Raw genomic sequence first — 18,786 nt, forward strand, 5'->3', positions numbered from 1 at the left:
GCTGATAAGAATTAAGGTTGCTGTCTGAAGAGATTTGGTATGGAGATACTACAACATGCCAAATTTCAAAACCATTTTGTTTTCTAAAACGGGCTTCAATAAAAACGACGAAAGACGTGGAAGAAGTAACATCCGAATAACTATTATAACCTGTTTTGAAAAATGAGAATCTATATATCCTCCTTGAAACTACGGCGATTATGAAACTGTTCAACTCACTCTATGTGCTAACTACCTAGTTCGTGCACTCTTGTTGTATCTTTACGTTTAAACATCTTCTAAGATACAAAAAAAAACCAATGCTTAAAAAGTCAAGCTATTTTGAATAGTTAATTACGAAATATTGCCTTCTATCATATATAGACATAGATTAATCACCCATGCCTTCTTTGTATATAGGCATATGTCACGTTATAAGATGTTTTGTCTTTTTTGTTTCAGGGTGGACAACTAAGATACACTTTAGTATGACGATATCGAACACAATATGTTATAGGGAAAATAATACAACAGTGACACGTATTGATAGTTTATTTAACAAAACACATCACTCTAACACTTGTGTACTGTGCATTCACCCAGCATTTGAAGTGATATAGTCACGTAGAGTATTGTATAAACACTATTGTAACGATTTAGCAAACGACTGAATTCAGGTTGCCAGTCAGTTTAGCTGGCCCTGCTTCCCGTACAAACATAAGTAAAATACACATAAACAAAAAAATGCAAATCCCAATCACATTGGACAGTGCTACATTCCCACACTTGTACAAAGTGCACATGTCAAATGTCCCAGGCTTTCTCGCGTCTTCCCCTCGAGTTGTCTTGGATACTGTCTGTGAATAATAAACATATTAATATTAGTTTTTGCCAGAACTGAGTTGAAAGTAATTTCATTGGAAGTTCAGTTCACAGTCAAGTGTTTCAACACTGCAACATTTATTTTCGTATTACTAGCATAATGTACTAGCATGAAATGATTGCCAGATGGTTAAAGAGTCTTTACTGCAATATCATCATTCTGGAAGTAACCACGTGACGACATGTATGCACGTGATATAACATTTTGATACAATTTTATAGACTTAGTTCATTGGGTTATTATGTAAAATCACGGAGCTGTTCTACAGCACAATAAAATAGCATTCTTTTGTGTGTTCAAGTTAGTGGCGTATTTTGAGAAACTTGTTCATAGAACACAATGTTGAAGAAAAATTGACACTTTTTAAAAACCCAGATTTTTTAAATAATTGTGGCAAAAATGTACCCCATCATAAACAATACAATTTGTGATATGGATTAATACCTCTGTCATAGGAAGCGATGGGAAACGAAAATGGCCACTATCCATCATTTTCTCGCATTGCATGTGACTGATGTTGTGAGCTAATACTAGATCCTACTAGTGACGCGTAATAAAACAAGTTTTTCTAAGTCTTCGTGTGCGACGGAGTACTCCGGGTTATCAGATATCCGATGCGACGTTATACGAAAAGACAAACGTGCAACACATCATTAAGAAAAATCTGTCAATATAGCGGTCTACAAAATTACAAATGCACTATCTTAGAGTACAGAAGACGGTAATAAATGTATCACCTTACGTACAGAACAAAAGGTCGTATCAATTTCCTAACCGACGTACCATTCGAAGGTTTCCGTCAAGCATTTTAAATTTATGCAGGAACTCGGAACTAACACGAACAATCAAGCTAGCGTAATTTCAAAAAAAGAACTAGTTGTGGAAATTATAATTTAATGAACCATTCCCCACGTGTACTACTTCACATAATAATATTTTTGAATATTATTAATTTTGGTCCCAAAAGCGGGTAAGAGTACTATTGTTTGGGATTTAGCACGTCTCAATTTTGTCAAACAATTTTGTTTAAAATATTAGATTATGTACATTTACTGTTTTGATTCTGTTTTGTCAATTTTTTTGAAGTTAATACCGATGATAACATTCCTAATAATTTAAATCGATTAAATGTTTTTAGTAGTTGTTTTCAATATTCATTCATACTCATGTATTTAAAACCCGGGTGATTATTTATATACTCAGAAATCTGTTTTGTTTTTGTGTTTGCTCGGACGTTTACTGTGATAATATCTCCAGTCGCGATATATCAGAACCTTTTAATGAAGTACCAAATATGAGGTAATATGGCAGAAAGTTTTCCAGTTCGTTCATTCACACTTCCAAATTATCAGACTAATATAAAGTTACTCTCCCAAATACCAACATCTGAAACAATTGTTTAAGTTGTGTGTGCCTTGTGGTTGGTCTGCCGAATGAAGCTGACCTGCATGAGATGCATCATTCTTCATCAGATACTCAGACTTCACATAAGCTAATTACATTAATTTCAATATATTCCCTTATTAGAACCAGTGTGCGAAGTCATTCCAGTTTGTTCATTCATACCTTACATGGTCCATTTAACAATCATTTACAAGTTTTATTCACATATGATTGAACAATAGATTACAACTAATAGAAATGCAGATATAATATATTGAAGACCATACACTAGTGGGTTTTTGCGAATTACTGAGAAAGCATAAATATCAGATAATTTCTGATTAATTCACTTTGGTTTGGTGCAAAAATAGCCACCATATTTAATGTTTATCCCACACACAAGTGTATCAAAGCAATTTTAGTAGTAATTTTTTATCAAAAATGACAAATAATAGCTAAAAATATAGAAATAAAAATATCGGGCTGAAATGAACAAATCTGAAAGAAGGCCACCCAAGATGCCTACACATTAAGTATCAAAGCAATTGAGCTGGTATTTTTTTTTTGCAAATACTTGTTAAAAAGATTATGCCACGAAATGAGAAAATTTGAAATTCCACGCAAGGAACCTACATGCCAAGTATGAAGGCACTTGAGCTGGTAGTTTTCAAGAAGTCGAAAATAGCATCTGTTCTGAAAAGCGGAAATCGAGAAGCGGAATACAATTAGCTACGACTACAAAATGCGAGTCTTGGGTTTTGAAATTTCTAACTAGTTATTATTTCTTCATTTGTATTTCAAGTCAATTATACAGAGTAATCGCGCAAATCGAGACTCTGTCGCCCACCACAGTCCAGCCAAGATTGGAAGTCGATCACCCATTCCATCCCATATCAGGTCAGGTCAGGATAATCCAGAGTGGAAGGGAAGCCTGGGTCATTCATCCACGTCGAGTCGCGATTGAAGGGTAATCCCTAATATCCCATCCCGGCCATATCTACGATTGGAGGGCAATCCCTAATATCCCATCCCAGTAATATCTACGATTAGAGGGTAATTCCTAATATTCCATCCCAGCCATGTCTACGATTGGAGGGCAATCCCGAATATCCCATCCCAGTCATATCTACGATTGGAGGGCAATCACTAATATCCAATACCAGCCATGGATACGATTGGAGGGCAATCTCTAATATCCCATCCCAGCCATATCTACGATTGGAGGGAAATCACTAATATCCAATCCCAGCCATGGATACGATTGGAGGGCAATCACTAATATACAATCCCAGCCATATCTACGATTGGAGGGCAATTCTTAATATTCCATCCCAGCTATATCTACGATTGGAGGGCAATCCCTAATATCCCACCGCAGCAATGTCTAGGAATGGAGGGCAATCCTTAATATTCCATCCCAGCTATATCTACTATTGGAGGGTAATCCCTAATATCCCATCCCAGCCATATCTACGATTGGAGGGCAATCCCTAGTATCCCATCCCAGCCATGTCTACAATTGGAGGGCAATCCCTAATATCCCATTCCAGCCATACCTACGATTGGAGGGCAATCCCTAATATTCCATTCCAGCCATGTCTACGATTGGAGGGTAATCCCTAATATCCCATTCCAGCCATGACTACGATTGGAGGGCAATAATAATATCCCATCCCAGCCATGTCTACGATTAGAGGACGATCCCTAATATTCCATCCCAGCCATATCTACGATTGGAGGGTAATCCATAATATTCCATCCCAGCCATGTTTACGATTAGAGGACAATCCATAATATTCCATCCCAGCCATATCTACGATTGGAGGGTAATAATAATATTCCATCCCAGTCATATCTACGATTGGAGGGCAATCCCTAATATCCCATCCCAGCCATGTCTACGATTGGAGGGCAATCCCCAATATCCCATCCCAGCCATATCTACAATTGTAGGGCAATTCCTAATATTCCATCCCACCCATATCTACGATTGGAGGGCAATTCCTAATATCCCATCCCACCCATATCTACAATTGTAGGGCAATTCCTAATATTCCATCCCACCCATATCTACGATTGGAGGACAATTCCTAATATCCCATCCCACCCATATCTATGATTGGAGGGCAATCCCCAATATCCCATCCCAGCCATATCTACGATTGGAGGGCAATCCCCAATATCCCATCCCAGCCATATCTACAATTGTAGGGCAATTCCTAATATTCCATCCCACCCATATCTACGATTGGAGGGCAATTCCTAATATCCCATCCCACCCATATCTATGATTGTAGGGCAATTCCTAATATCCCATCCCACCCATATATACGGTTGGAGGGTAATCCCTAATATCCCATCCCAGCCATATCTACGATTGGAGAGCAATCCCCAATATCCCATCCCAGCCATATCTACGATTGTAGGGCAATTCCTAATATTCCATCCCACCCATATCTACGATTGTAGGGCAATTCCTAATATCCCATCCCACCCATATCTACGATTGTAGGGCAATTCCTAATATCCCATCCCACCCATATCTACGATTGGAGAGCAATTCCTAATATCCCATCCCAGCCATATCTACGATTGCAGGGAAATTCCTAATATTCCATCCCACCCATATCTACGATTGGAGAGCAATTCCTAATATCCCATCCCAGCCATATCTACGATTGCAGGGAAATTCCTAATATCCCATCCCACCCATATCTACGATTGGAGAGCAATTCCTAATATCCCATCCCAGCCATATCTACGATTGCAGGGAAATTCCTAATATCCCATCCCACCCATATCTACGATTGTAGGGCAATTCCTAATATCCCTTCCCAGCCATATCTACGATTGGAGGGCAATCCCTAATATTCCATCCTAGCCATATCTACGATTGGAGGGTAATCCCTAATATCCCATCCCACCCATATCTACGATTGGAGGGTAATCCCTAATATCCCATCCAAGCCATATATACGATTGTTGGACAATCCCCAATATCCCATCCCAGCCATAACTACGATTAGAGGGCAATCCATAATATCCCATCCCAGCCATATCTACGATTAGAGGGCAATCAATCCCTAATATTCTATCCCAGCCATATCAACGATTGGAGGGCAATCCCTAATATCCCACCCCAGCCATATCTACGATTGGAGGGCAATAATAATATTCCATCCCAGTCATATCTACGATTGGAAGGCAATCCCTAATATCCCATCCCAGCCATGTCTACGATTGGAGGACAATCCCCAATATCCCATTTCAGCCATATCTATGATTGGATGGCAATCCCTAATATTCCATCCCAGCCATATCTACGATTGGAGGGTAATCCCTAATATTCCATCCCAGCCATATCTACGATTGGAGGGCAATCCCTAATATCCCATCCCAGCCATGTCTACGATTGCAGGGCAATCCCCAATATCCCATCCCAGCCATATCTACGATTGGAGGGCAATACCTAATATCCCATCCCAGCCATATCTACGATTGTAGGGCAATTCCTAATATTCCATTCAAACCATATCTACGATTGGAGGGCAATCCATAATATTCCATCCCAGCCATATCTACGATTGGAGGGCAATCTCTAATATCCCATCCCACCCATATATACGATTGGAGGGTAATCCCTAATATCCCATCCCAGCCATATCTACGATTGTAGGGCAATTCCTAATATTCCATCCCACCCATATCTACGATTGTAGGGCAATTCCTAATATCCCATCCCACCCATATATACGATTGGAGGGTAATTCCTAATATCCCATCCCAGCCATATCTACGATTGTAGGGCAATTCCTAATATCCCATCCCACCCATATCTACAATTGTAGGGCAATTCCTAATATCCCATCCCACCCATATCTACGATTGTAGGGCAATTCCTAATATCCCATCCCACCCATATCTACGATTGGAGGGCAATTCCTAATATCCCATCCCAGCCATATCTACGATTGGAGGGAAATTCCTAATATCCTATCCCAGCAATATCTACGATTGGAGGGCAATCCCTAATATTCGATCCCAGCCATATCTACGATTGGAGGGCAATTCCTAATATCCCATCCCACCCATATCTACGATTGGAGGGCAATTCCTAATATCCCATCCCAGCCATGTCTACGATTGCAGGGCAATCCCCAATATCCCATCCCAGCCATATCTACGATTGGAGGGCAATCCCTAATATTCCATCCCAGCCATATCTACGATTGGAGGGCAATCCCCAATATCCCATCCCAGCCATATCTACGATTGTAGGGCAATTCCTAATATTCCATTCAAACCATATCTACGATTGGAGGGCAATCCATAATATTCCATCCCAGCCATATCTACGATTGGAGGGCAATCTCTAATATCCTATCCCAGCCATATCTACGATTGGAGGGCAATCCCCAATATCCCATCCCAGCCATATCTACGATTGTAGGGCAATTCCTAATATTCCATCGCACCCATATCTACGATTGGAGGGCAATTCCTAATATCCCATCCCACCCATATCTACGATTGTAGGGCAATTCCTAATATCCCTTCCCACCCATATATACGATTGGAGGGTAATCCCTAATATCCCATCCCAGGCATATCTACGATTGTAGGGCAATTCCTAATATTCCATCCCACCCATATCTACGATTGTAGGGCAATTCCTAATATCCCATCCCACCCATATATACGATTGGAGGGTAATTCCTAATATCCCATCCCAGCCATATCTACGATTGTAGGGCAATTCCTAATATCCCATCCCACCCATATCTACGATTGTAGGGCAATTCCTAATATCCCATCCCACCCATATCTACGATTGGAGGGCAATTCCTAATATCCCATCCCACCCATATCTACGATTGGAGGGCAATTCCTAATATCCCATCCCAGCCATATCTACGATTGGAGGGAAATTCCTAATATCCTATCCCAGCAATATCTACGATTGGAGGGCAATCCCTAATATTCCATCCCAGCCATATCTACTATTGGAGGATAATCCCTAATATCCCATCCCACCCAAATCTACGATTGGAGAGTAATCCCTAATATCCCATCCCACCCATATATACGATTGTAGGGCAATTCCTAATATCCCATCCCACCATATCTACGATTGCAGGGCAATTCCTAATATCCCTTCCCAGCCATATCGACGATTGTAGGGCAATTCCTAATATCCCATCCCACCCATATATACGATTGGAGGGTAATCCCTAATATCCCATGCCAGCCATATCTATGATTGGAGGGCAATTCCTAATATCCCATCCCACCCATATATACGATTGGAGGGTAATCTCTAATATCTCATCCCAGCCATATCTACGATTGGAGGGCAATTCCTAATATCCCATCCCAGCCATATCTACGATTGGAGGGTAATCCATAATATTCCATCCCAGTCATATCTACGATTGCAGGGCAATCACTAATATTCCACCCCGGCCATATCTAGGATTAGAGGACAATCCCTAATATCCCATCCCAGCCATATCTACGATTGGAAGGTAATCCCTAATATCCCATCCCAGCCATATCTACGATTGGAGGGTAATCCATAATATTCCATGCCAGTCATATCTACGATTGCAGGGCAATCACTAATATTCCACCCCGGCCATATCTAGGATTAGAGGACAATCCCTAATATCCCATCCCATCCATATATACGATTGGAGGGTAATCCCTAATATCTCATCCTAGCCATATCTACGATTGGAGGGTAATCCCTAATATCCCATCCAAACCATATCTACGATTGGAGGGCAATCCATAATATTCCATCCCAGCCATATCTACGATTGGAGGGCAATCCCTAATATCTCATCCCAGCCATATCTACGATTGGAGGGTAATCCCTAATATCCCATCCAAACCATATCTACGATTGGAGGGTAATCCCTAATATCCCATCCCAGCCATATCTACGATTGGAGGACAATCCATAATATTCCATCCCAGCCATATCTACGATTGGAGGGCAATCCCTAATATCTCATCCCAGCCATATCTACGATTGGAGGGTAATCCCAAATATCCCATCCAAACCATATCTACGATTGGAGGGTAATCCCTAATATCCCATCCAAACCATATATACGATTGGAGGGCAATCCATAATATTCCATCCCAGCCTTATCTACGATTGGAGGGCAATCCCTAATATCTCATCCCAGCCATATCTACGATTGGAGGGTAATCCCTAATATCTCATCCCAGCCATATCTACGATGGGAGGGTAATCCCTAATATCCCATCCAAACCATATCTACGATTGGAGGGCAATCCATAATATTCCATCCCAGCCATATCTACGATTGGAGGGCAATCCCTAATATCTCATCCCAGCCAAATCTACGATTGGAGGGTAATCCCTAATATCCCATCCAAACCATATCTACGATTGGAGGGTAATCCCTAATATCCCATCCAAACCATATCTACGATTGGAGGGCAATCCATAATATTCCATCCCAGCCATATCTACGATTGGAGGGCAATCCCTAATATCTCATCCCAGCCATATCTACGATTGGTGGGCAATTCCTAATATCCCATCGCACCCATATCTACGATTGGAGGGCAATTCCTAATATCCCATCCCACCCATATCTACGATTGTAGGGCAATTCCTAATATCCCTTCCCACCCATATATACGATTGGAGGGTAATCCCTAATATCCCATCCCAGGCATATCTACGATTGTAGGGCAATTCCTAATATTCCATCCCACCCATATCTACGATTGTAGGGCAATTCCTAATATCCCATCCCACCCATATATACGATTGGAGGGTAATTCCTAATATCCCATCCCAGCCATATCTACGATTGTAGGGCAATTCCTAATATCCCATCCCACCCATATCTACGATTGTAGGGCAATTCCTAATATCCCATCCCACCCATATCTACGATTGTAGGGCAATTCCTAATATCCCATCCCACCCATATCTACGATTGGAGGGCAATTCCTAATATCCCATCCCAGCCATATCGACGATTGGAGGGAAATTCCTAATATCCTATCCCAGCAATATCTACTATTGGAGGGCAATCCCTAATATTCCATCCCAGCCATATCTACGATTGTAGGGCAATTCCTAATATCCCATCCCACCCATATCTACGATTGTAGGGCAATTCCTAATATCCCATCCCACCCATATCTACGATTGGAGGGCAATTCCTAATATCCCATCCCACCCATATCTACGATTGGAGGGCAATCCCTAATATTCCATCCCAGCCATATCTACTATTGGAGGATAATCCCTAATATCCCATCCCACCCAAATCTACGATTGGAGAGTAATCCCTAATATCCCATCCCACCCATATATACGATTGTAGGGCAATTCCTAATATCCCATCCCACCCATATCTACGATTGCAGGGCAATTCCTAATATCCCTTCCCAGCCATATCGACGATTGTAGGGCAATTCCTAATATCCCATCCCACCCATATATACGATTGGAGGGTAATCCCTAATATCCCATGCCAGCCATATCTATGATTGGAGGGCAATTCCTAATATCCCATCCCACCCATATATACGATTGGAGGGTAATCTCTAATATCTCATCCCAGCCATATCTACGATTGGAGGGCAATTCCTAATATCCCATCCCAGCCATATCACGATTGGAGGGTAATCCATAATATTCCATCCCAGTCATATCTACGATTGCAGGGCAATCACTAATATTCCACCCCGGCCATATCTAGGATTAGAGGACAATCCCTAATATCCCATCCCAGCCATATCTACGATTGGAAGGTAATCCCTAATATCCCATCCAAACCATATTTACGATTGGAGGGCAATTCCTAATATTCCATCCCAGCCATATCTACAATTGGAGGGCAATCCCTAATATCTCATCCCAGCCATATCTACGATTGGAGGGTAATCCCTAATATCCCATCCCAGCCATATCTACGATTGGAGGGTAATCCCTAATATCCCATCCCAGCCATATCTACGATTGGAGGGTAATCCCTAATATTCCATCCCAGTCATATCTACGATTGCAGGGCAATCACTAATATTCCACCCCGGCCATATCTAGGATTAGAGGACAATCCCTAATATCCCATCCCAGCCATATATACGATTGGAGGGTAATCCCTAATATCCCATCCAAACCATATCTACGATTGGAGGGCAATCCATAATATTCCATCCCAGCCATATCTACGATTGGAGGGCAATCCCTAATATCTCATCCCAGCCATATCTACGATTGGAGGGTAATCCCTAATATCCCATCCAAACCATATCTACGATTGGAGGGTAATCCCTAATATCCCATCCCAGCCATATCTACGATTGGAGGGCAATCCATAATATTCCATCCCAGCCATATCTACGATTGGAGGGCAATCCCTAATATCTCATCCCAGCCATATCTACGATTGGAGGGTAATCCCTAATATCCCATCCAAACCATATCTACGATTGGAGGGTAATCCCTAATATCCCATCCAAACCATATCTACGATTGGAGGGCAATCCATAATATTCCATCCCAACCTTATCTACGATTGGAGGGCAATCCCTAATATCTCATCCCAGCCATATCTACGATTGGAGGGTAATCCCTAATATCTCATCCCAGCCATATCTACGATGGGAGGGTAATCCCTAATATCCCATCCAAACCATATCTACGATTGGAGGGCAATCCATAATATTCCATCCCAGCCATATCTACGATTGGAGGGCAATCCCTAATATCTCATCCCAGCCAAATCTACGATTGGAGGGTAATCCCTAATATCCCATCCAAACCATATCTACGATTGGAGGGTAATCCCTAATATCCCATCCAAACCATATCTACGATTGGAGGGCAATCCATAATATTTCATCCCAGCCATATCTACGATTGGAGGGCAATCCCTAATATCTCATCCCAGCCATATCTACGATTAGAGGGTAATCCCTAATATCCCATCCAAACCATATCTACGATTGGAGGGCAATCCATAATATTCCATCCCAGCCATATCTACGATTGGAGGGCAATCCCTAATATCTCATCCCAGCCATATCTACGATTGGTGGGCAATCCATAATATTCCATCCCAGCCATATCTACGATTGGAGGGCAATCCCTAATATCTCATCCCAGCCATATCTACGATTGGAGGGTAATCCCTAATATCTCATCCCAGCCATATCTACGATTGGTGGGCAATCCATAATATTCCATCCCAGCCATATCTACGATTGGAGGGCAATCCCTAATATCTCATCCCAGCCATATCTACGATTGGTGGGCAATCCATAATATTCCATCCCAGCCATATCTACGATTGGAGGGCAATCCCTAATATCTCATCCCAGCCATATCTACGATTGGTGGGCAATCCATAATATTCCATCCCAGCCATATCTACGATTGGAGGGCAATCCCTAATATCTCATCCCACCCATATCTACGATTGGAGGGTAATCCCTAATATCTCATCCCAGCCATATCTACGATTGGAGGGCAATCCATAATATTCCATCCCAGCCATATCTACGATTGTAGGGCAATCCCTAATATCTCATCCCAGCCATATCTACGATTGGAGGGCAATCCCTAATATTCCATCCCAGCCATATCTACGGTTGGAGGGCAATCCCTAATATCTCATCCCAGCCATATCTACGATTGGAGGGCAATCCCTAATATTCCATCCCACCCATATATACGATTGGAGGGTAATCCCTAATATCCCATCCCAGCCATATCTACGATTGGAGGGTAATCCCTAATATCCCATCCAAACCATATCTACGATTGGAGGGCAATCCATAATATTCCATCCCAGCCATATCTACGATTGGAGGGCAATCCCTAATATCTCATCCCAGCCATATCTACGATTGGAGGGTAATCCCTAATATCCCATCCAAACCATATCTACGATTGGAGGGTAATCCCTAATATCCCATCCAAACCATATCTACGATTGGAGGGTAATCCATAATATTCCATCCCAGCCATATCTACGATTGGAGGGCAATCCCTAATATCTCATCCCAGCCATATCTACGATTGGAGGGCAATCCATAATATTCCATCCCAGCCATATCTACGATTGGAGGGCAATCCCTAATATCTCATCCCAGCCATGTCTACGATTGGAGGGCAATCCCTAATATCCCATCCCACCTATATCTGCGATTGGAGGGTAATACCCAATATCACATCCCAGCCATATCTACGATTGGAGGGCAATTCCTAATATCCCATCCCAGCCATATATACGATTGGAGGGTAATCCCTAATATCCCATCCCAGCCATATCTACAATTGGAGGGTAATCCCTAATATCCCATCCCGGCCACATCTACGATTGGAGGGCAATTCCTAATATCCCATCCCAGCCATAACTACGATTGGAGGGTAATCCCTAATATCCCATCCCGGCCACATCTACGATTGGAGGGCAATCCCTAATATCCCATCCCAGCCATATCTACGATTGGAGGGCAATCCATACTATTCCATCCCAGCCATATCTACGATTGGAGGGCAATCCATACTATTCCATCCCAGCCATATCTACGATTGGAGGGCAATTCATAATATTCCATCCCAGCCATATCTACGATTCCAGCTGTGAGCGCACAATATATCGCAACAACACCTACTTATTAGTATAGTCAGAAACACTATTATTAATTGTACCTGTTGATCGTCTTCTTCTTCTATTCGGCTTTGGTTCCGTATTGTTTTCTTTTTCAATCGCCTTCATCAAATAACAAGTAAACAAGATCCCAACAATCTGAATAACGGAATATTTAAATATGGTTGACTAATATTAACACGAACAAAACATGAGTCGATTGAACAAAATAAACTGATGACAAATCAAGGCATGGATTGACTGTATAGTATAAACAATAATACTACACTAAATGACGCACAGTTTAACTGGGTAGTGTAAACAAATGTTATGTTAATTTATTAATGAATTAACTAGGAAGTAAAATCAAATGAAATTGGAATAACCGAAGCGTACATCAACTACAGTGTAATCAAATATAATTAACTTACCTCAAAAAGAACCAGACTGCCTCCGATGATTGCCGATGTAGTCACATTGTCCAGTATCATGTCCACGAACTTATCGTAGCAACCAATCTTCAAAAAAAGAAAATGCGTGTGGAGTGTGAATCTATTACAATGTTGTCGGGACTATTAATTTGAGTGTAGTTTGTTCATAGTTCAGACTGATATCTGCATACTACAATAACGCAAGTTCAATTGAAAACGTTGATCTATTTTGCCATATTCGCGATAAAAAGTTGTTATTTTCGAATTGATTTGTATAATATGGCATATGTGTATTTTATGATGCCTACATACGAAGACAACGGCGGATATACAATACACTGGGTGTACAGTTATGGCCGTTACAGACACTACACTCCAATACATTGGGTGTACAGTGAGGTTCATTACGAACACTATAGACTTCAATACAGTGGGTGTACAGTGAGGTCCATTACGAACACTACACTTCAATACATTGGGTGTACAGTGAGGTTCATTACGAACACTACACATCAATACATTGGGTGTACAGTGAGATTCATTACGAACAAAATACACTTCAATACAGTGGGTGTACAGTGAGGTTCATTACGAACACTACACTCTAATACATTGGGTGTACAGTGAGGTTCATTACAGACACTACAGTCCAATACTTTGGGGGTACAGTGAGATTCATTACGAACACTACACTTCAATACATTGGGTGTACAGTGAGGTTCATTACGAACCAGACACTTCAATACATTGGGTGTACAGTGAGGTTCATTACGAACCAGACACTTCAATACATTGGGTGTACAGTGAGGTTCATTACGAACCAGACACTTCAATACATTGGGTGTACAGCGAGGTTCATTACGAACACAACACTTCAATACATTGGTGTACAGTGAGGTTCATTACGAACACTACACTTCAATACATTGGGTGTACAGTGAGGTCCATTACGAACACTACACCCCAATACATTAGGTGTACAGTGAGGTTAATTACGAACACTACACTCCAATACATTGGGTGTACAGTGAGGTCCATTACGAACACTACACTTCAATACATTGGGTGTACAGTGAGGTCCATTACGAACACTACACTTCAATAAATTGGGTGTACAGTGAGGTCCATTACGAACACTCCACTCCAATACATTGGTTATGCAGTGAGGTCCATTACAACACTATACTCCAATACATTGGGAGTACAGTGAGGTCCATTACGAACACTACACTTAAATACATTGGGTGTACAGTGAGGTTCATTACGAACACTACACTTCAATACATTGGGTGTACAGTGAGGTTCATTACGAACACTACACTTCAATACATTGGGTATACAGTGAGGTCCATTACAAACACTACAGTCCAATGCATTGGGAGTACAGTGAGGTTCATTACGAACACTACACTTCAATACATTGGGTGTACAGTGAGGTTCATTACGAACACTACACTTCAATACATTGGTGTACAGTGAGGTTCATTACGAACACTACACTTCAATACATTGGGTGTACAGTGATGTCCATTACGAACACTGCACTTCAATACATTGGGTGTACAGTGAGGTTCATTACGAACACTATACACTTCAATACAGTGGGTGTACAGTGAGGTCCATTACGAACAATACACCCCAATACATTAGGTGTACAGTGAGGTTAATTACGAACACTACACTTCAATACATTGGGTGTACAGTGAGGTCCATTACGAACACTATACTTCAATAAATTGGGTGTACAGTGAGGTCCATTACGAACACTACACTCCAATACATTGGGTGTACAGTGAGGTCCATTACGAACACTATACTCCAATACATTGGGAGTACAGTGAGGTCCATTACGAACACTACACTTCAATACATTGGGTGTACAGTGATGTCCATTACGAACACTGCACTTCAATACATTGGGTGTACAGTGAGGTTCATTACGAACACCATACACTTCAATACAGTGGGTGTACAGTGAGGTCCATTACGAACACTACACTTCAATACATTGGGTGTACAGTGAGGTCCATTACGAACACTACACCCCAATACATTAGGTGTACAGTGAGGTTAATTACGAACACTACACTCCAATACATTGGGTGTACAGTGAGGTCCATTACGAACACTACACTTCAATACATTGGGTGTACAGTGAGGTTCATTACGAACACTACACTTCAATACATTGGGTGTACAGTGAGGTCCATTACGAACACTACACTTCAATAAATTGGGTGTACAGTGAGGTCCATTACGAACACTCCACTCCAGTACATTGGTTATACAGTGAGGTCCATTACAACACTATACTCCAATACATACTATTAATTTGAGTGTAGTTTGTTCATAGTTCAGACTGATATCTGCATACTACAATAACGCAAGTTCAATTGAAAACGTTGATCTATTTTGCCATATTCGCGATAAAAAGTTGTTATTTTCGAATTGATTTGTATAATATGGCATATGTGTATTTTATGATGCCTACATACGAAGACAACGGCGGATATACAATACACTGGGTGTACAGTTATGGCCGTTACAGACACTACACTCCAATACATTGGGTGTACAGTGAGGTTCACTACGAACACTATAGACTTCAATACAGTGGGTGTACAGTGAGGTCCATTACGAACACTACACTTCAATACATTGGGTGTACAGTGAGGTTCATTACGAACACTACACATCAATACATTGGGTGTACAGTGAGATTCATTACGAACAAAATACACTTCAATACAGTGGGTGTACAGTGAGGTTCATTACGAACACTACACTCTAATACATTGGGTGTACAGTGAGGTTCATTACAAACACTACAGTCCAATACTTTGGGGGTACAGTGAGATTCATTACGAACACTACACTTCAATACATTGGGTGTACAGTGAGGTTCATTACGAACACAACACTTCAATACATTGGTGTACAGTGAGGTTCATTACGAACACTACACTTCAATACATTGGGTGTACAGTGAGGTTCATTACGAACACTACACTTCAATACATTGGGTGTACAGTGAGGTCCATTACGAACACTACACTTCAATAAATTGGGTGTACAGTGAGGTCCATTACGAACACTCCACTCCAGTACATTGGTTATACAGTGAGGTCCATTACAACACTATACTCCAATACATTGGGAGTACAGTGAGGTCCATTACGAACACTACACTTCAATAAATTGGGTGTACAGTGAGGTCCATTACGAACACTCCACTCCAGTACATTGGTTATACAGTGAGGTCCATTACAACACTATACTCCAATACATTGGGAGTACAGTGAGGTCCATTACGAACACTACACTTAAATACATTGGGTGTACAGTGAGGTGCATTACGAACACTACACTTCAATACAATGGGTGTACAGTGAGGTTCATTACGAACACTACACTTCAATACATTGGGTATACAGTGAGGTCCATTACAAAACACTACAGTCCAATACATTGGGAGTACAGTGAGGTTCATTACGAACACTACACTTCAATACATTGGGTATACAGTGAGGTCCATTACAAACACTACAGTCCAATACATTGGGAGTACAGTGAGGTTCATTACGAACACTACACTTCAATACATTGGGTATACAGTGAGGTCCATTACAAAACACTACAGTCCAATACATTGGGAGTACAGTGAGGTTCATTACGAACACTACACTTCAATATATTGGGTATACAGTGAGGTCCATTACAAACACTACAGTCCAATACATTGGGAGTACAGTGAGGTTCATTACGAACACTACACTTCAATACATTGGGTGTACAGTGAGGTCCATTACGAACACTACACTCCAATACATTGGATGCACAGTGGGGTTCATTACGAACACTGCACTACAATACAATACATTGGGTGTACAGTGAGGTCCATTACGAACCATACACTCCAATACATTGGATTGGTGTACAGTGAGGTTCATTACGAACACTACACTTCAATTCATTGGGTGTACAGTAAGGTCCATTACGAACACGACACTCCAATACATTGGGTGTACAGTGAGGTTCATTACGAACTCTACACTCCAATACATTGGGTGTACAGTGAGGTTCATTACGAACACTACACTTCAATACATTGGGTGTACAGTGAGGTTCATTACGAACACTACACTTCAATACATTGTGTGTACAGTGAGATCCATTACGAACACTACACTTCAATAAATTGGGTGTACAGTGAGGTTCATTACGAACATATTACACTTCAATACAGTGGGTGCACAGTGAGGTTCATTACGAACACTACACTTCAATACATTGGGTGTACAGTGCGGTTCATTACGAACACTACACTTCAATACATTGGGTGTACAGTGAGGTCCATTACGAACCATACACTTCAATACATTGGTGTACAGTGAGGTCCATTACGAACACTACACTTCAATACATTGGGTGTATAGTGAGGTCCATTACGAACACTACACTCCAATACATTGGTGTACAGTGAGGTCCATTACGAACACTGCACTTCAATACATTGGGTGTACAGTGAGGTTCATTACGAACACTATACACTTCAATACAGTGGGTGTACAGTGAGGTCCATTAGGAACACTACACTCCAATACATTGGATGCACAGTGGGGTTCATTACGAACACTACACTTCAATTCATTGGGTGTACAGTGAGGTCCATTACGAACACGACACTCCAATACATTGGGTGTACAGTGAGGTTCATTACGAACTCTACACTCCAATACATTGGGTGTACAGTGAGGTTCATTACGAACACTACACTTCAATACATTGGGTGTACAGTGAGGTTCATTACGAACACTACACTTGAATACATTGGGTGTACAGTGAGGTTCATTACGAACACTATACACTTCAATACAGTGGGTGTACAGTGAGGTCCATTACGAACACTACACTCCAATACATTGGGTGTACAGTGAGGTCCATTACGAACACTACACTTCAATACAGTGGGTGTATAGTGAGGTCCATTACGAACCCTACACTCCAATACATTGGGTGTACAGTGAGGTCCATTACGAACACTACACTCCAATACATTGGGTGTACAGTGAGGTTCATTACGAACACTATAAACTTCAATACATTGGGAGTACAGTGAGGTCCATTACGAACACTACACTTCAATACTGTGGGTGTACAGTGAGGTTCATTACGAACACTACACTTCAATACATTGGGTGTACAGTGAGGTCCATTACGAACACTGCACTTCAATACATTGGGTGTGCAGTGAGGTTCATTACGAACACTATACACTTCAATACAGTGGGTGTACAGTGAGGTCCATTACGAACACTACACTTCAATACATTGGGTGTACAGTGAGGTTCATTACGAACACTACACATCAATACATTGGGTGTACAGTGAGATTCATTACGAACACAATACACTTCAATACAGTGGGTGTACAGTGAGGTTCATTACGAACACTACACTT

At 41.3% G+C, this 18,786-nt stretch overlaps 1 protein-coding gene across 1 annotated transcript in view; it reads right to left on the minus strand.

Moving 5' to 3' along the window:
- Positions 1-516: 516 nt before the first annotated feature.
- The window catches only part of LOC102804337 (CD63 antigen-like), a 46,811-nt gene continuing 28,541 nt past the window's right edge, over positions 517-18,786 (minus strand). Inside the window, exons 8-10 of the mRNA XM_085492844.1 lie at positions 13,326-13,412; positions 12,957-13,053; positions 517-836 (exon numbers count right to left, since the gene is read on the minus strand). Of these exons, the coding sequence (XP_085348970.1) occupies positions 784-836; positions 12,957-13,053; positions 13,326-13,412 (237 nt within the window). The 3' untranslated portion in view covers positions 517-783. The remainder of the gene's footprint in view (positions 837-12,956; positions 13,054-13,325; positions 13,413-18,786) is intronic.

Source organism: Saccoglossus kowalevskii, chromosome 18 (assembly GCF_978046115.1).
Source record: "Saccoglossus kowalevskii chromosome 18, keSacKowa6.1, whole genome shotgun sequence".
Classification (NCBI taxonomy): Eukaryota; Metazoa; Hemichordata; class Enteropneusta; family Harrimaniidae; genus Saccoglossus; species Saccoglossus kowalevskii.